Below are 18,991 nucleotides of genomic sequence, written 5' to 3'. Positions count from 1 at the left end.
TCCCTGGAGCTGCTGCTTTTTTTTTAAATACTGCCTAATACAATTTTAATGAGGCCGGGGCGCCTGCCAACTGTTGGGAGAGCTGCCGGAGAACCTCTGCTAAGCTGCCTGGCGGCATATGGCAGCAAGGCCAGGGCAGCCGGGCACCCCGGGGTGTTCCCCATGGCCCCCAGCAGCAGCAAGGGACATGTCGGGGACCCCAGGGAGATGCAGCCTCCGGCTGGGGCGTTGGGTCTGTGCCAGGGGCTTGTTCCTGCACCGGTCCAGCGGTCCCCGATTGCCGGGTGGTTTTGGCAAAGCCCTTTATCCTGCTGGAGGACGACTTGCTGGGCTGCACAAGGTCACCCTGTCCAGTGCGAGGGCTCCTGTTGTCACCAAGCCCTGTCTCGCTAGGGTCAGAGGCGGCTGGAGAGATGGTGGCCACCTGGCAATGTGGTCCCCAACCTCTGCCAAGTCCCCTCCGCAGGGTGAGGGGGGGTACCCGCCCTGGGGGGGGCTTCCCAGGCCAGCCTTGGCCATCTCGCAGTCGCTGCCACCACCACAAGGGACACTGACACCCTGGGGACGTCTGCCTGCACGTGCCAGCGACACTGAGCTGGGGTTTGCAGTGCACAGGGGTCCCAGGGGAAGCAGGTGGCCATAAGCCAGTCCGTGTCCCCCGTGCCATCACGGTGTCGCTGGGATGAAAACCTGCAAGCAGCCCCCTTGCAGCGAGTCCCAAAATGGCTCCACCAAGGACAAGGAGGGCTCAGGCCAGGCTGGCAGCTGAGATGTGACTTGAAGCCAGTGGACAGCCACGCTCCGAGGTGTGACCCGGTGGCACCGGCTCTGGACGCCCTGTGACACAGCTGTGCCCAAAGGGGTTGTGTGTGCCGGAGGAGAGGAGAGGGCTGGACACACAGCCCAAAGCATCCCCCGGCTGCTGCACCTCGGGCTGCTGCCTCTGCCCCCACGCTGCCCCTTCGCCCGGGGACGTCTCCCGCTGCCCTGGGACGGCTCCTCTTCCCTCCCGGGGGACACAGGGATGAAACAACCCGTTGCACCCCCATAATGCTTCACCAGACATTGCCATAGGCTGCGTTTGCCATCTCTGCTCCCCCTCCAAGCCCCTGGTGCCTGCCGTTGCCACCGTGCCGGCGTGCCCTGCAACCCGCCCTCCCTGCAGCAGCCCCGGCCACCAGCTTTGCGTTCAAGCCCAATTTCATGAGCTCGACTAAAAGCCCCAGGACCGCTCACAAATGAAGCCGAGCTGCAACAAAAAGCACCCAGGCAAGCATGAAAATCCGAGGGCGTTTTTGTGCCGGAGGCAGGCAAGGCAAGGGTCACTCCATGACCGGGGCTCCTTTTCTCTTTGCTTTTCTGTTTTGGAGCCGGGGTTTATTTGAAGTCCCAGTGGGTGAGTCACACAGCCCCTCCGGAGGGGACACGGACACGCTCCGGAAAGCCCTTGTCATGGATGCCGTGTGCCGGGCATTGGGTCTCCTGTGGGAGCGGCGGTGGGAGGGCTGCGGGGGGGGGGGGTAGGGTGACCTCAGAAGCGTTTAGTCACGGTGGCTTGCAAAGACGACGGGAAACGCAATGCATAGAGGGAAACCCAGCGCCTTTCTTACTGCTCCAGCGCACCCGGCACGCACGGATGCACCCGGGAGACAGGTTTTGACCGCTGCATCCCCAGGCCACTGGCGCACGGGTCACCCTTTGCCACCACAGTGACATGTGGGGACGTCTCAGCATTTGGGGCTCTCCCATCCTCCCCAGGCAGAGGGTGCAGGCAGGGTGGGTGCAGGCAGGGTGGGTGCAGGCAGGGTGGGTGCAGGCAGGCTGCCCGTTCCGCGAGGGCAGTCCCTGCTGAGCCAGGCAGTGCCAGCCATCCACGCTGGGCAGTGGGGAGAAAACAGGGTGGTTTTTTTTTTCCCCTGCATAATTGCTATTTTTTTTTTTTTGGTTGTTGTTGAGCAGAAAAGCCATTTCTTTCTCAGCCACCATCTGCCTGCTGCGGCAGGAGAAGGCAGATCCCAGCAGCTGTGGGCCCAGGCAGCTGCTCGGCCTCGCGGCCGGGTCCTAACGCCCGGGTGCTTTTAGCAAGAGGAGCAAAAGGAGTTTGCGAGACAAACGTGGATCTGCCTCACTAGAGCTGGGGGGAAGTGGTTTCTAATCCAGTTGAGAGGTTGTGGGGTTGGTTCTGGTTGCAAATGGTCGGTCTGTCTGGATTTGCAGGGCTGCGCGGCGAGCACGAGCGCAGAGCAGGTCTGGCCAAGGCACCCAGGAAAACAAACCCCATGCAGAGCTGGCAGGTTTGCCCCGGGGCGGTTGTGCCAGTGACCCCCGGGGCAGGGGCGGGTGGTTGTGGTGCAGCCCAGCAGTGGAACGGTGCTCTAACCAGTATGGCCAGTGCAGAACCAGTGGAGCCTGGAGGGCCTCGGAAGGTGGGGGCTGGATGCTGTCCTGCCTGGCTTGGATGAGCCTGGGGGAAGTCTTTGTGCCAGCCAGCCCTGAGTGCACCCTGTCGTACCCTCCCACCCGCGCCCATGCTGCAGCCCTTCCCTTCTCCTGCCTCAGCTGGGGCAGGCGGTTCAGCTCCCTGATCCGGCTGAAAACCATCCCCTGTGTCCCTCCCATCCCTCATCCTCCGATTTTCTGTTTCCGCACATTTCCCCAGCGAACAGCTCGTTTCTCCCAACCAGCTCCCCGTTGCGAGCGCGCGGGCGCCTGCGTGCAGCCGGGGGGGCTTCAAATCTGCCACCGCAGCCACGCTCCTATTTATCTGTGTTTCCTTCCACGTTACAGACATGAGAAGTGTCCCTGTCCCCAGGGAGCAGTGGGCAGCACCCCTGGGCAGCACAGGTGACTCTCCCTGCGCTGTGGTCCTGTCCTGGGATCAGCCATGCCGTACGTGCCACCGGAGCATGGCCTCGCACGTGCACAGCAACGCTGCTCACCTACACCCTGAGAAATGGCCTCAAAATACCCCCTTTGCACAGGAGTGCCTGTGTTTTGCTTCTGGCATTGCTGGGGGAATTCGGATTCCCCAGGGCCCAGATGCGCCAGCCTTGCTGGTGCCTGGCACAGGGCGTTGGGGTGGCTCAGAAATGGTGGGGGGGCCATGGCATCCTTCACCCTTCTCCCCTTTTATCCTGCAACCCTGCAGCATGGCCAGCATCCCGGGAGGGGCAGAGGGGTGCAGGGGGGGTCCGGCAATGTAGGAGGAGTCTTACAATGGGATGGGGTCTTGCAGTGCAGAGGGGATTCTTGCAATGCAAGAGGGGGACTGTCCATTCAAGGGGGTGCTTCGCAATGTAGGGGATGGTCTTAAATGTGGGGGGATCCTGAAATGCATATGGGCTCTTGCAATGTGGGTGTGGGTCTTGCTAGGCTGGGGGGTCTCCTTGCAATGGAGGGGGTGTCCTGTGATTGAAGGGGGCTCTTGCTATGCAAGGCCAAGGGCTTTTGCAATGCAGAGAGGAGTCTTGAAATGGGTGTGTGTGTGTGGGGGGTGTCATCTATTGCAGGAGAGGGGTCTTACAATGTGGGGTGTTCTTGCAATGCAGAGGGGTTCTTGCAGTGTGTGTAGGGTGGCCTTGCAGTTCAGGGAGGGGACGTGCCATGTGCTGGGGTCTCACGGTGCGTGTGGGGGTCCTGAAATTCAATGGGGCTCTTGCTATGCAAGGAGGGGTCTTGCCCTGCAGTGGGATCTTGCAATGTGGGGGGGTCCTGCAATTCAAGGGGGCTTTTGTAATGCAGGGAAGGGTCTTGCCATGCTAAGGGGTCTTGCAATGCATGGGGGGGTCCTGCAATTCAGGGGGGCTTTTGCTACGGCTGGAGGGGTCTTGCCATGCAGTGGGGACTTGCAACGGGGGGGTGCAGATGGGATGAAATTCAAGGGGGGTCTTGCTGTGCCGGGAGGGGTCTTGCCATGCAGTGGGGACTTGCATTGTGCGTGGGTCCTGCAATTCAAAGAGGCTCTTGCAATGCAGGGAGGGGTCTTGCCATGCAGTGGGGGTCTTGCAATACGGGGGGGTGGGGTGCGCGTCCTGCAATTCGAGGGGGCTTTTGCAATGCAGGGAGGGGTCTTGCCATGCAGTAGAGTCTCGCGGGGGGGGGGGGGGGCGGTGGTCCTGCAATTCAAGGGGGCTCTTGCTACACCGGGCGGGGTCCTGCCGCGCCGCGGGGCTCTGCAGCGGTGCTGGGAGCGGCGGGGGTGCCGCGGCGGAGGCCGGAGCGGCCGGAGGGGCGGCGGGGAGGGGGGCGGGCGGGGGTCGCGGCGGGGGGCGGCCCCGGCGGGCGGGGGGGGGGGGGGGGGGGGGGGGGCGGCGCCGCGACGGCGGCGCTATAAAGGCGGCGTCGGGGCGGGCGCGGCGGCAGCGGCGGTCGGTGTCGGCGGCAGCAGCAGCGGCAGGATGACGGCGAACGGGACGGCGGAGCCGGTGCAGATCCAGTTCGGGCTGATCAACTGCAGCAACAAGTACCTGACGGCGGAGGCTTTCGGCTTCAAGGTGAACGCCTCGGCCGCCAGCATGAAGAAGAAGCAGATCTGGACGCTGGAGCAGGACGGGGAGGACTCCAGCGCCGTGCTGCTCAAGAGCCACCTGGGCCGGTACCTGGCAGCCGACAAGGACGGCCGGGTGAGCTGCGACAGCGAAGAGCCGGGCCCCGACTGTCGCTTCTTGGTGGTGGCTCACGGCGACGGGCGCTGGTCGCTGCAGTCCGAGCCCCACCGCCGCTTCTTCGGCGGCACCGAGGACCGTCTCTCCTGCTTCGCCCCCGCCGTCTCGGCCACCGAGAAATGGAGCGTCCACCTGGCCATGCATCCCCAGGCCAACCTCTACAGCCTGGCCCGCAAGCGCTACGCCCACCTGGGCCCTCGCCGCGACGAGCTGGCCGTGGACCGCGACGTGCCGTGGGGCGTGGACGCCCTCATCACCCTCCTCTTCGTGGAGCAGCGTTACAGCCTGCAGAGCTGCGACCACCGCCTGCTGCGCTGCGACGGCCGCCTGGTCCCCGCCGCCGAGCCCGGCACCGCCTTCACCCTCGAGTTTCGCTGCGGGAAAGTGGCCTTCCGCGACGGGGAGGGTCGCTACCTCGCCCCCTCGGGACCCAGCGGCACCCTCAAGGCGGGCAAGAGCGCCAAGGTGGGCAAGGACGAGCTCTTCGCCCTCGAGCAGAGCTGCCCGCAGGTCGTGCTCCGAGCCGGCAACGACAGGAATGTCTCCACCCGGCAAGGTACGAGGGGATGAGGGTGGGGGGCCTCGGCCGCCCCGAAGTCCCCGGGGTGTCGTCGTCCCCTGCATCCCTCCGGCATCGGCATCCCTCGGGCGTCGCCTGCCCCGAGCTGCCCGCCTGCATCCCTCGGGCATCGCCTTCTCCGCCCGCCCTGCATCACCACCTCGGAGTGGCCCCCCCCGCAGCACTGCCCCCCCGGCAGCCCCCCATGTCCCTCCAGCATCCCCCGTCTTCCCGCAGCAGCAAGCCCGCAGGGTGCCCCCCCGCATCCCTCTGCCATCACCTCCTTAGGGTCTCCCCCCCGGCTTGAACCCCTTCTCACGCACGTCCGCACACCCCCTCCCCTGAAGTCACCATCTCCCCAGGGCACCCCCCGCACCCCTCCAGCATGGCTGCCCGCGGTCCCTCCCCCAGTCCCTCCATCATCATCCCCCCGCACCCCTCCCACATCCCTCTCCCTTCCCCCTCCCGCATCCCTCCAGCATCGCCTGCCTGGGGGCCCCCATCCCTCCAGCACCCCCATCCCCGCAGCATCGCCTCCGCAGGGAGCCCTGGCTGGGGGAGGAATGGTGAGGGGCCTGCCTTGGGGTGCAGGGATGGACGGGGGGGGCTGTGGGGGTTGAATGGGGTCTTCCCTCGCCGTGAAGGAGGCAGGGCTGCCATCCCTCGCCTTCCTACCTGCGGCGCTCATTGTTCACCCAACAAAGCCTCCACCAAACTCCCCCTTCCCCGAGCACCGCTGAGCCCCACGCCCTGCAGAGCGGGGCCCTGGGGGGGCTGAACCCCCCACCATGGGGCTGCGCTCCCCGCTGGGTGAGGGGGTGGGTGCCCCCAGCCCGCCCCCGGCCTTGGCAGCGTTACATAAATGGCTTCGCCAAAATGCCCGCGTCGAGCCGTGACCTACATGCACCCGCACAAAGGCAGCCGTTCCTCTGTGCCCCTGCGCCCGTCCCCTCCGTTCGCCGGAGCGGCCACCGCGCCGCCTGCCTCGAGTGTCGCTGCCACACGGCGCAGCTCCCTGGGCACATGGCTGCCCACCCGCCTTCGAGCACCCGGCGTGCATCCCACCCACCCCCAGCTTGTGGGGTGCTTGCTGGAAGTCAGGGGGTCCCTATTCCGCGGGCAGGGCGATGCTGGAGGTGCACGGCTGCCTGCCACAGCCGGGCTGGTGTGGGAGCCCCGGGGCACATCGCCGGCGTGCCAAGTCAGGCCAGCGCACGCCAGGCGCGGGATGGGTGCGAGCATGTTTCACTCCAGCAAAGCCTGGAGGAACAAGCAACGGGGAATTTTTTTTGTGTGTATATATAATATTTCAAGGTTGCAGCTTAACCCTCGTCCGTGCCTGGGCAGCTCCTTGCAGTGAGCTCGCTGCCTTTCTCCTTTCCGAAAGCAAATCCTGCGCTGCAAAGCAGCCCCTTAAAAAAAAAAGCCTGCAAATATGGGCAGTGGGGACTATTTGCCCAGTGCAGGGGTTTGGGGAAGAGGAGGAGGATGGCGATGGCGGGAGGATGGCGATGGCGGGAGGATGGTGGGAGGCTGCGGCAGCACCGTGGGGGAAGGGCTGCTGCAGCCCTTTGTCACCGGAGATGGGAAAACCAGATGTGGGGGGAGATGTGCGGGATGGGGCGGCGGCGGTGGGGGACCCCACGGCGTGGGTGGGAGCGCTGTTGGCGGACCCGCCGGCTTTGTGTGATTCGGCATGGATGGGGGTGGGTGGGAAGGGGGGGGGCACAAATCTCCCCAGCAACAGGGGGCTCAGGGCTGTGCCCGGCCCTTTTCCAAGCAAAACACAGCGGGGAGGGGTGCGCTGGGGCTGCGCATCCTCGCTTAAGTCCGTTTTGGCCGGAGAAGCCGTTTCCACCCGGTTTATCCTGCCTGGCAGCAGAGCTGCCGCTCTCTGGGGCTCGCCCTCTCTTCTCCCATCAGGAAAGAGCCTTGTCCCAAGGTTACCGAGAAGGCAGCTGAAAAACGGCCGTCGGAGGAAGCGGTTGCAGACAGCCCTTTCCCCCCGCCGAGCTGATAAGCGCCACGCTGCTGGCAGATGCGCCGGAGGCCACCGGGGCTGCGGGATGTGGGCAGAGAGCGGCTGTGGCTCGGTGCGGGCTCGTGGGAAAAGGCAGCTCGCGCCTGTGTGGAGCTGGGGAGGGAGCAGGGATGGCAGTGGCTGTCCCCCCTCCCTGCCCCATGGGAGGAGCGGGGATGGGACCACGGGGCTTTTGTGGCTCCCCTGGCTGGGAGCTGGAGCCGGTCCAGCCTTGGGATAGCGCTGTCCCAGCAGTGCCGAGTCAGCTCCTGGCTTGGAGCCTCCTCCCTGTCCCCGGGATAGCCGACGTCGCCATCCCCTGTACACAGGCACTGGGGACCATGCTGCCAGCGATGGGGAGATGGGGGGCATGAGGTGGGTGCCAACCTTGCCTCTGCACCAGGGCTGGGGGTGGCCCTGGCACCTCTCCCCTTCTTCCAGCCGCAGAAGGACGGGATCCCCGGGGAGCCCTGGGCTCCGTGAGAGTCCCCATCTCCCCATCGCAACTTCAGACCGAGCCGATTCGGGGTGCAGCCAGCAGAAAGCAGCCTCCCCCCCCGGCTCAATGGCTCCTTTCTAGCCCCGGCTGCGGCAACAAAGGGCCCTTTGTGGGCGTGAGGGTCCCCGGGGGCAGAGCGCTGGCGTCCTCCCCGCTCCGCTGGGCCCCCTGCCAGCCCCCCGCCCGGCAGAGGTGTGCCGCCTGCGTGATGGGGGGAGAGGGTGGGCTGGCTCGGGAGCAAGGCATTTTGGGAAATGGGGGTCCGGGGAGGGGGGCGAGCGAGCCGTGCGGTGACGGGAGTGCGCCTGGGCAGGCTAGGCTGGCGATGGGGAGCTCGGCTCTGGGGCCAGGAGCCCTCCCGGCACGGGGTGGGTCAGTGCCGGCTGCAGCCACGGCCAGTTTCCCCCCTGGTTCATCTGAGTGCCGCAGCGAGGTGGGGAGACACGGCTCTGGGGGCACGTGGGCTTGGCCGCAGGTTTTTATCCGGAGATGCCAAGTGGCATGTTGGCACTTGGCGATACCACGAAGCCACAGGAAATCCACAGGGAAGGAGGGGTGGGTTTTCCAGGAAATCCGTGTTTCACCCCCACCCGTGACCCCCTTGCAGAGCTGCACCCCCAGCAGAGGAGCTGCACGGTCCCCGAGTGCTCTAGGCTTTGCTTTTAGACAAAAAACATGCTTGGATTTATGTAGGGGTGCAAGATAAGCCCATCCAAAGGGCAGGGAGGGGACAAGACAAGTCTCGGGGCACGTGCGCGGCTGCAGCGTGGGGCGGAGGGTGCCAGAGCCCTGCAGGGAGGCTGGACCCAACCTGCACAGGCAGAGCTGGGTGCAGCCGCCCCGGCTGCTGGGGCACGAGGACCCAAAATCCTGCCCTGTCGCCCACGAGGGCTTGGGGGCTTTGCGGGGTGCTGCCGATGCTCCCTCGGAGGGAGGTGGGCTCGGGATTTTCAGGCATAACCGTGGTTTTTTTTGGAAGGGAGCCTCTTGGCCTCTGGGGTGTTGGAGGATGGGAAAGGTGCAGCCTCCCATCTGCTCCGGGTGCTGGACAGGTCTGGCAGCTGCCTGCCGGCTCCCAGCCGTGGAAAGGCAGCGAGCAGGGCCCATGCACAGGCAGCTCCTGACGTGTGGGTCTGCCCCCCGTGCATCTGGGGGGGCTGCTCCAGCCGGCCTGCCCCACTGCTTGGCCGTGGTCTCACCGGCATCCCGGGACGGCTCATAGGACACACCCTCTGCGTGAACTTAATGTAGAGGGAAAGGCTTCTCCGTGCTGTAAATGCCCTCACAGGGTAGAGGTTGGCTCGGCCACAGCCAACTGCTCATTCAGATGGAGAAGCTTGTCTCTTTGGGAGGTGCGGGAAGGCGTGTGCATGCTCTGGGATGGCCGCGGGCCTCCGTGTGTATCCGCTGTCCTGGACTGGAGAGCAGCGAGGGCTGGGGCATTGATCCTGCAAACCCCAGGGGTTGGCAGCAGCTGGAAACCTCAGCAGCCGAGGACTTGGGAAGCCCTTTCCTGCCCCAGCGCTGGCTCTCCTCCCCATCGCCCTTCCTCGGCTCTCCTCTCCGGGCACCTCCAGCCCAGCCGCTCAGTTTGGAGGGGGCTCGGTGTTAGGAAGCTCTGGGGGGGACACACGACTCAGTCCCCCCTGCTCCCACCTCCAGCCTCTCCATCCTCCCCAAGACCCCCATAGCACACCCGTGTTGCGGACAGAGCTGGAGGCCATCCCACGCAGGGAATTTTTGGGGGCGCAGGCATGCCTCTGCTCTCGCCCCTCCCGAAGCGCCGCCCTGCAGCGGCGTGCTCACCCCCCTCCCGCCTCCAGCTGTAATTAGCAGCTTCGTCAAGGTCAGGCAGAGTCATGCCGGCTCCAGACTGTAAATTTACCGAGAGCGGTAATTAAAGCGCGATTGGAGCGGCAGCGGCTCGGCCGGGCGCTGCGGGAGATGTCAGCCCCCTGCAACAGCCCTGGGCTGCACAAAGCAGGGGTGCTGGCGGGGGGTGGCTGCAGGGACAGCCTCCGTCCTCCACCGTGGGGACACGTCTCTTGGACCTGCCATGGTCCTACCGCCTCTGACCCCCCAAACCTCCTGCTCCGGCTCAGTTACAGCCCTTTAAAGCCTCCTTCTGCCCCAGCTGTAATTGCATTCCTTTCTGCTGAGTCGGTGTAACCCAACCCAGCACTGCTTTCGGGGAGGGGGTGGTGGGAGACCCTCCTGCTGCCGAGCCCTGCGAGGCACCGGGGAAAGCCAAACCTCTGCACGAGGGCGGGAGTGGGGGCGATCGCACGGTGGTGGGGCTGGGGGGAGGCTGGGGGGTTTGCTGTGCTCCGTAGTGGGGGTCTCTGGGGGAGAGGGGACGGTGTGTCGGGGGGCTCCCGGCACTCACTGCCCCATCTCTGGCCCATCCGATCCCCCCAGGCTCTCCCTATCGCCTGCAGGTCAGGGAGCTCCTCGCCTAAAAACATACATAAATCCAAGCATGTTTTTGTCTAAAAGCAAAGCCTAGAGCACTCGGGAACCGTGCAGCTCCTCTGCTGGGGGTGCAGCTCTGCAAGGGGGTCACGGGTGAGGAGGAAACACCACTGCCTGCTTCCCCCCGTGCAAACCGCAGCAGCAGCTCTTGCAGGTTTGGGGGTGCCAGCAGCCTTGGGTGGTGGGCTGCATCCCCCCGGCATCCCCTCCCGCAGCCCAGTCCCTCTCCGTGAGCCCCCTCTTCCCCGGCTCTTCTCCGACGTACGGCTCTCGAGAGGGGCTGGAGCAGGCTGCCGCGGCGCTGCTTTCCTGGCGGGGGTGCAAAATGAAAACCAAATGTTTCCACCGACCGCTGGCTCGGCCCCCGGCAGCCCTGGGAGGCGGTGAGAGTGGGGCAACCACACGAGCCGAGGACTTGGCCAATGGGGCCTGGGATTGGTGGCCATGCAGCACCCCTCTGCCCCCCGCGCTGCCCCAAATACTCCGGGGAGCAAAGCAGGGGGTGGCTGGGTGTCCATCAGGAGCTGCGGGATGCAGGATGCCTGGCGGGAGAGGGGCTGCTGTGAACAGGCAGCGGTGCGGCAGCCATAGGACAGTTTGGGCATGGGAGATAAGATTACAGCCAACAAAGGAAAAACCTTCAAAGCCTAATCCCTTTGGGAAAGGTGGGAAATGGATACCCAAAGCAGAGGCTGCTCCGCAGGGGCCACTGGATGCGGATGCCTGTTTGGAGATGCAGATGGGGCGATGGAAGCCGCCAGGTAGTTGTGTCTGCCCCGAATGTGGGATCTGGGGGAAGACATCTCCGTTTGCAAGGGCCATAGCTGGTGTGTGGAGGGGGATGGTCCCTCCCCAGGTGGGTCAGCACCCGCTGGGTGCAGCTGGTAGGACTTGCTGGTGACTTTCCAGTGCAGAAGGGCCACCAAGGCTGCAGTCCCTGAAGCCCTCCCCATGATGGTGTATTGCAGGACTTGAAATCCCAGCAGCTGAGAAACTGGGAGGCAGTGCACCGCGGAGGTGCAAGGGGCTGAACACGTTGCCAGCCCCACAAGCAGGTTCTTGGCTCCAGGAAAAGGCAGATTTGGGCAGAAGGGTTGCACGCAGGCTTTGCATCCTTTCCAGGACCAGGTGCATAGTTGGACTCGAGCCTGTAGCACCCATGCAGCGGGGGAGGGACGCAGGTGCTTTCTGTTCTGAAAAACTCATCCAGTTCCTCTAAGCAGTTCGTATCACCATCCCCTCCCAGGCTGCTCTCACTGGTTATGGACCCGTGCCCCACTGGTGGTACTGGGGCCCATCTCCACTCATCCCAGCTGTAGGTAGGCAGGGAGGAGCGGGGCTGAGCACCGCACCCCAGCTCCCTCCCCGAAACCCGGCACGGCAGCTCAGCTGCTTTGCTTTGGCTCCAGGCTACGGCTTGTGACTTGCATCCCAAAAGTATTTTTAGGCAGAAATCCACCAAGCTGGAGAGCTCTGGAGAGGATTTGGCCCCACTAGCCCTGACTAAGCAGGTTTGCTTGGGCTCTGTGCCTGTGGGTGGATGTGCACGTGGCTGGGGGGCCGGCGGTGGCCCCAGGACTGTGGCCAGTGGCCCCAGGACCAGCTGCATCCACCTCCGAGGCTGCCAGGGCCAATGCTGTCTCTGGTCCGTTTGGTGCAGGGACAGGTCATCCCAGCTGGCAGAGCTGGGGACAGGGTGGTGCCGATGGTTTTTTGGGAGCCAGGGAAAGGCGTGGCTGCCTCAGGGCTTTCCTGAGCCGCCTTTCCCTGCAAGCCTCGCTGCCCCAACGGGCCGTGACAATTTATGGATGAAAAACGGTGCCACGGTCCTTAAACACGCCACGAGCTGGGGATTCATAGGTGGTGCGGCGGCCTCTGCTAATGGATTGAATAACCTGGCTGTCGCCTTCGGGGAAAAAACTACAGCCCTTTTCTGTGTGAAATATCTAAGTTGGTCTTTGGTGCTTAATCGTGATGGAGCCAGAGAGTCCTGAGCCGAAGCTCCTGGCTGCCTCAGCTCAGTCCAGCCCTCATTTATGGCCTTAACACTTAAGTAGCCAAATGAAAACCTGGATTTGAACCCAAAGCGCCAGAGGGGAGATGAGTGCGAGGGATCTGGGAGTCACCAAAACTCACCCAGGGGAGCAGGAGCCCTTCTCAGTTGGGTTTCCTGGGCTGCCCCCACCCTCACCCCCCCGGACCCAGTGGAGGTGGTTTGGGGTGTTCCCCCCACCCGGCACCCCCGCCTCCATCTGCCTCTGCCCCGCAGGGATGGACCTCTCGGCCAACCAAGACGAGGAGGGTGACCAGGAGACCTACCAGCTGGAGATCAACAAGGATACCAAGAAATGCGCCTTCAGGACCTACACTGGCAAGTACTGGACCCTCACTTCCAACGGGGGCATCCAGTCCACCGCCTCCACCAAGTGAGTCCCCTGTCCCCGGTGGCTCGGCGCCATGCCTGGGCTTCGGGGACCCCTCTGCATCTCCCAGGGGAATCCAAGGGGGATTTTTCAGCCTAGATGCTCGCCCCAAAACGCTTCCCAACGAAGACAGCAAATTCCCCGGAGAGCTGGGGCTGGGTCAGGGCTTGCCGCCCACGATGTTCGGGAAGTCCCTCGAGCCACGTAATCCTTCCCGGCTGGCTGGGGCTGTCGAAATGCTTTACCCTGCAGTTCAACCCTATGCTAGCTGAGAGCGGGGCGGAAACCCCAAAAGTGCATTTGGCTGCCTGCCTGCCTCCTGCCTGTGGGGCGAGGGCTTCCCGCCAGGATGGCTGCCACGATGTGGCTTATCCCACAAAACCAGATTGAATTGGGGCCCCCCGATCCAGCCGTGGCCCTCTCTGAGCTGGCGGGGTGGCACTGGCAGGGTCCTCATCCATCGCATCCTGCTGACCGCCCTCTCTGCCCCCGCAGGAACGCGAGCTGCTATTTCGACATCGAGTGGTGCGACAAGCGCATCACCCTGAAAGCTGCTAACGGCAAGTACGTGACGGCAAAGAAGAACGGGCAGCTGGCGGCCTCCATGGAGACGGCGGGTAAGGGACCCCTTTAGGGACCCCCGCCCTGTGCTGGGGTGGCAGAGGACGGACAAAGTTCCCCCCCCGAGCCAGGCTCCTCTTCCAAGTGATGCTCGGGGATGCAGGCAATAAGTTTTCTTAATGACCGTTTCACATGCCTCAGGATGGGGGGACAGATGGGGTGGGTGAGAAATGGGTGGGGGGTGCAGCCCACCCTCCTTGCTGCTGCCTGCCAGCCGTGGGGTCCGGGCTCTGCGTCCCTCCCCGGGGCCGCTCTCACAGCCCCTCTTCCCTCCGGCGCAGGCGAGACGGAGCATTTCGTGATGAAGCTGATCAACAGGCCCATCATCGTCCTCCGCGGCGAGCACGGCTTCATCGGGTGCCGGAAGGTGACCGGCACCCTGGACTCCAACCGCTCCTCCTACGACGTCTTCCAGCTGGAGTTCAACGACGGGGCGTACAACATCAAGGGTGAGTCCCCGGGGGTGGCTACGGGCTGGGGGGGGGGTGATGGTCATCAGGGTCCCCGTGGTGGCTCACGGGGCCACCTTGTCCCCTCTCCCTCTGCCTGCAGATGCCACCGGGAAGTACTGGATGGTGGGGAGCGAATCGTCCATCACCAGCAGCAGCGACACCCCTGTGGACTTCTTTTTTGAGTTCTGCGACTATAACAAAGTGGCTATCAAAATCAATGGCAAATACCTGAAGGGCGACCATGCCGGGGTCCTCAAGGCATCCGCCGACGCCATTGACGCCTCCACCCTCTGGGAATATTAATGCACTTTAGCATACCTCTCATTGCCAACTTTTCTTTCCCTTCCTCCGTCCTTTTTTCTTTTGGGTTTTGTTTCTCCTCTCTGTAAAAGGATTTTCAGACTGGCTTGCCCTTCCCTCCCACTGTAGAGTCTGTGCGTTATGTGGGACGTGGGTCTCCATAAATCTCTGTAAGAACTGGAAAAGTGATGGGGCAGCCTGCCTATAGCTTTGTAGAGGGGTCTGTCTCTATCCCCCCCCCGCCTCCCTCCAGGTTTGCTGGGCTTGGAAACTGCCGTACCCCCCCTCCCGGCCCCGAGCATCACCTTAGGTAGTTTATTTTTCTCTCCTCAATTGAAAAAAAGGGAATAAGATCACCTCTGTGCTCGCTTCTGCCATATCAGTGCTGGCGCCATCTCGGCCTGTGCTGCCAGCGTCCCCCGGAGCCCCCGTCCCATCCTGCCCCGCTCCAACCAGGGGCAGAGCGACGGCGCTGGGCTCAGCCGGCTCCTCCCGGCAGCTTCTCTCCACTCCTGGCTTTCGGGGCAGGATTCATCCCCAGCTGAGCCATAAGAGGTGACCTCATGTATCACAGCATCCCCAGGGACAGGGCTGGCGTGTGCCGACACGCGTCCCCGCGGTAGAGCCAGCAAGCTGACCCCCCCCCCCGCCCCGCCATGCACCTGGAAATGATTTTTTTAGGGTGATCCCGTCTGGAAAGCCTCAGCCTTTCATCTCGTGGAGCCCCGCGCTCCTTGTGTCCCTCTGCCCCTCCTTGTGCTTCTGGCTCTGGAGGAGCATCGTAGTCCCCGATGGTGGGTCCAGCCTGACAGGCACCTGCCCCGAGGCTGGTCCTGCTGCTGTGCCTCGGAGGGGATGGTGGGGGGGGACGCAGAGCAAGCCCGTGCCGGGTGGGGGGCTTTATCCAGCCCACCTCCAGTGCTGGCGGGCTTCGGTCCCCGCAGGAGCCCACCTGGCCAATGCAAACCCCCCCCGGGAGGTGGCTGGAAGCATAAACTGCAGATTTTGGTTTACAGAATAGAAAAGTTCCTTAGCAAACTTTGCACAGTGATATTTGCTCAGTACCTTTGTTTTTTTTTTTTTTCTTTTTCTCATAAAATACTGGAAAGTGAAGCGAATCACTGAACACCTAATGCTGAATTAGGAAGCGCCCGCTCCCTGCGGGCTCACCCTGAGGAGGGCAGCTCCCAGTCCCGCCGCCCCTGGGGCACCGGGGCTCGGCTCTCACGCCATCACAACCTTACTGGAAAAAAAAAAAAAGAAAAAAAAAAAAGACCAAAACAGTATTTTTGTTAGTCTCTATTTATATATGCTCTCCATGGCACTGTGTTACCAGCTGTTGTCTGTACTAGGTCTGCATTAGAGTATAACGCTGTTTGTAACGGGTGATGCTGACGTGTTCGTTAGGGTCTTGAAAGGCACTTTATCCTTTGGGGCCTTCCCGGGGCCGGTATTTGCTCCCTGCAAACACACCAAGGAGCCTTTTCTCCCGTGGGCCCTTGCCGGGGAGGGAGCGCTGGTCCCCCCCCACCCCACACCAAGGGTGCTCGCGGCATCGCTGCCGTGCCAAAACCGGGCCGGTCCCTATTGCCAGAGGCAAGGTGGGGGCTCGTCAGCCTTAAAGCCATGTGGAGGGATAACCCTCCGTAGGAGCTTGGTGCTAAACTCTCAGCAGGGAGAGCGAGCGACCTGTCCCCTGCCAGGGGACAACTCCGGGCCGGGGTCCCTCGCCGGCACAGGGGATCCCGGCTGGGACTCTACCTCGGCTCTGCGCTCACATCCAGGGGCTGCCGTCACTCGCACGGGCACCACGCGCCCGCCCGCCCGGGGACCATGACGCCCCTCGAAGGACTGAGTGTCTTGATGAAGCCCTGAGTGACCCTGTGACTTGGCACACACTTCTCGCTGGCCTTCACCCCCCCACCCCGTGTCACCTCCGCCCCGTCCCCCGTCGCAGTTCGAACCATGTAACTCCCGCTCTGGCTTGTTCCATGTGACACTAGGTCAACATCTCTCCTGTCTTCTCTTATCGGGTGTCGTGACTCTGAAAACATCTCACTCCGAAAATTTAAGTTTTGGGTTTGTTCGGGTTTTTTTTTTGGTTTTGTTTTTTTTTTTTAATTATTATTTTTTTGTAAGTGCCATTTGTATAACTTAAAAAAAAATAGCTTCAAATGGAAAAAGATGAATAAAAAAATAAAACCTGCATTCGGATACAAGCGGTGGTGTGTGGTCTGTCAGGGCGACCGCGGCTGGGGCTGCAACAGCCTTTTAATGGGAGGCACCAGTCTGAGCATGGAGCGTTCGGGGCGGCGGGGCCATTGGTGGCCAAATTGCTTCACAAAGGTTGAGCTGGGATGAGTTGGTGGGAAGGGAATGGTGACCTCCAGGCTCATCTTCACCGAAGCTGGCTGGAGGTTGGGTCACCTCTGGAGACGCTCGGAGCAGCCCTGAGCCACCGAGCCCACGGGCAGCGCCGGGGATGGGTGGGCTATGCGTGGGTCGGGGAGACGCACCGGCAAACCATCTCTCCGGCAAACTACCCCCTCCCGCAAACCACCCCGGCAGCTCTTGCGCCGGGAGCGAAGCCGTGCCCCCCCTTTAGCCTGGCAGCGCTGCAAAGGAGATGCTTTTTTTCCCCTTTGGTTCAGATCTTTCCCACGGGGAGGTGCCCGCCGGGAAGGGAGAACGATGGGGTGCTGGTTTCGGGTGTGTGGCGTGGTGGGGGTCAGCAGTAAGCCCCCTCCTCTGCTCGGTGATATGGAGAAGGGGAAGATTAAAATAAAAACCAGCAAGCTAAGGACGGGAAGGAGGCGGGAAGCCCATCTGCTGCAGCCCAGCCCAGGCCAAACCATGGCGTCCGGCCGGAGGAGCCAGGATGTCTGGGATGTGCCCCCAGCCCTCCTGCGACAGCCGAAACCAGCCCTAAAACTCAACTAACCCACCCAGTTTTGATGCTGGGGCCAACCTCAGTTTTGGCTACGAAGACGGGGTGCAGCACGTGCTTATGGAGGGGCTGGGGGCCAACTCCACCACCCGTGCCAAGAGCAGCCAGCCCCTTCGCTGCCCTCCGTCTCCCACAGCCCAGCTCAGCACCCGCAGCTCAACGACGGGCTCTGCTTTGGCTTTTAAAATCTAAAGCTGGTTTGCCAGAGGGGCTGCACAGCCTCCCCAGAGCACATCCCAGGGCAGGGGGATGGCAGGAGGGACCTTCAGCTTCAGACACGGCTTTAAGCACCGCAGCACGGGCCGAAGGAAGGAAGGATGTTCAGTCCTTACTATAAACAGGGCGAAATTAAGGCTGCGCAGGAAACGCTGAGCAGTTCCGATTGCCACCCGCTCGCCCTCACCCCCCAGTGACATCCGCGTGTGCACGAGCAAACCCGGCCGTGGCACTCGGCCGTGGCACCCAGCCCGGGGGAGGTTTGCCGGCGGATGCCCGTGCGGGGAAGGGACCCCAGAGCTGCTGCACCACGGCAGGGAGGACCCTCACCCTTCCCCTCTCCCCTTGTTCCTTTTGCTTAAGGCCGGATTCCGTATTTACCATCGGATTCCGTATTTACCATCACTCCCGCAAGAGGGGAAGATCCCCCCAGCCTTTCCCCCCACAACGCACGCATCCTGGTTTCCATTTAAAGGAGCGACTGGAAACCATTTTCTATCCTGTGCAGCTTTTCCTGGGGAGCATGTGGAACGTATTAAGCTTTTCCAGGAGAGTCAAACGGCTTTTTTGCCTTGCAACTTGCAGAGTTTTCAACCATGCAGGCTGAGATCTGGCAAAGCAGCCCTGCCTGCTGCCTGGCATTAGCCCCAGCGTCAAGCCAGCGCAGTGGGGATGGAAGGACAATGTTTTGGCTGTAACGAAAGCACAGAGGTAAAAGCCAGAGTGCACAAATTTATTTACAAAAATTCAAATTACAATATAATACAGGAACTTTTTACACACAGAATATTAGAACGGTTTACTACCAGAAGGTAAAGAAAAATATTTTTTGCGTGTTTTTTTTTTTTTTAATAAACCACCTATTTATTTTCAGCTATTGTTATACAAAGTTGCAGAACATGCACATCTTTACAGGGTTTCTTTCTTTTAATATAATGTTTTGCTAAGTGCAAATACTAAGTTTCTCTCTCCACCTTTAAGGCAAGTAAAATGGGACACTGCAATTAACCATAAGAAGTACCTGTTACGGGATCAGCCTGGGCACAGCAACCTCCCTGGCGCCTTTCAAAGGACAAATGGTTCCAAGGACTGCAGGGCGGGAGGGAAAACGGGATGCAGGAGTTAAGAGACCAGATGACGGATGGCTTTGTGGTGGTTGTGCAGTAAGTTTTGGGGTTTTAAATAAATCAACGCAGACCCAAGCGCTGTCAGAAGCCACAAGTGCTCGAGGTCTCCCGGGTTAGAGATAGCAGCCAGGCGCTTTGGCTGCGGAGTAATTTTTGGTGAAACGGGTGTTTCCTCGGGGAGAGAAGCAGCGTCGGGAGCCCAGCATCGCCCCAGGGCTGGGTGGAGGGCTAAGCCCATCCTCGGGGCTGCTAGGCACGGTGCACCGCTGCATCACAGACCAAGCACTGATTTCTCTTCTCTCAGACACAAATAAGCTCGTGGTTTGGGCAGGGGACATGGAGACAGCGGTCCTCTCTCCCCCTACGTCTACCGGGCTCCTCCAGGACTGTCACCGTTGCGCCACGACAGCAGAATACCCTCACATCCTAACCACGAGGACGGACCACGGACACCAACCTCCCCTTGCCACCTCTGCCCGACACTTCTCCATCCCTCTCTCTCCATCTCCGCGCTTCCCTCTGCCAAGGCTTAGTTCTTGATGCCCGCCCATCTCTAGACACGCACCAAAAGACGGGATTGGACCATCAGTTTTCACTAGTGCTCCCAGCCACGGAGCGCTGTGTGACACATCACGTTTCCGCCGTAGTTTGGGCCACCGGTTCCGCAGCTGAGCTGTGCCCCGGCTGCCTG

General features: G+C 62.1%; 1 protein-coding gene across 2 annotated transcripts; it reads left to right on the top strand.

Annotated features, from left to right (window-relative positions):
• The first annotated feature begins 4,393 nt into the window (after nucleotides 1-4,393).
• FSCN1 (fascin actin-bundling protein 1) lies at nucleotides 4,394-16,123 on the top strand. Of its 2 annotated transcripts, none has more exons than XM_059826329.1 (5): nucleotides 4,394-5,220; nucleotides 12,484-12,640; nucleotides 13,133-13,254; nucleotides 13,540-13,707; nucleotides 13,811-16,123. In XM_059826329.1, exons 1-5 carry the CDS (start codon nucleotides 4,398-4,400, stop codon nucleotides 14,011-14,013), a joined length of 1,473 nt encoding a protein of 490 aa, XP_059682312.1. In that variant the 5' UTR covers nucleotides 4,394-4,397; the 3' UTR covers nucleotides 14,014-16,123. The 2 variants fall into 2 exon arrangements, with proteins under 2 accessions (XP_059682312.1, XP_059682313.1); XM_059826330.1 differs by having other exon boundaries at nucleotides 13,540-13,721; nucleotides 13,825-16,123.
• Nucleotides 16,124-18,991: the final 2,868 nt, after the last annotated feature.

Source organism: Gavia stellata, chromosome 18 (assembly GCF_030936135.1).
Source record: "Gavia stellata isolate bGavSte3 chromosome 18, bGavSte3.hap2, whole genome shotgun sequence".
Classification (NCBI taxonomy): domain Eukaryota; kingdom Metazoa; phylum Chordata; class Aves; order Gaviiformes; family Gaviidae; genus Gavia; species Gavia stellata.
Note: the sequence above shows the minus strand (reverse complement) of the source record. Positions and strands in the feature narration are given on the sequence as shown.

Bases quoted from the DNA above. Each gene is read 5' to 3' on its own strand.
- FSCN1 (XM_059826329.1), top strand. From the start codon at position 4,398: ATGACGGCGAACGGGACGGCGGAGCCGGTGCAGATCCAGTTCGGGCTG. The intron at 12,641-13,132 runs GTGAGTCCCCTG...CTGCCCCCGCAG, and splicing joins CAGTCCACCGCCTCCACCAA to GAACGCGAGCTGCTATTTCG. The intron at 13,708-13,810 runs GTGAGTCCCCGG...CTCTGCCTGCAG, and splicing joins CGGGGCGTACAACATCAAGG to ATGCCACCGGGAAGTACTGG.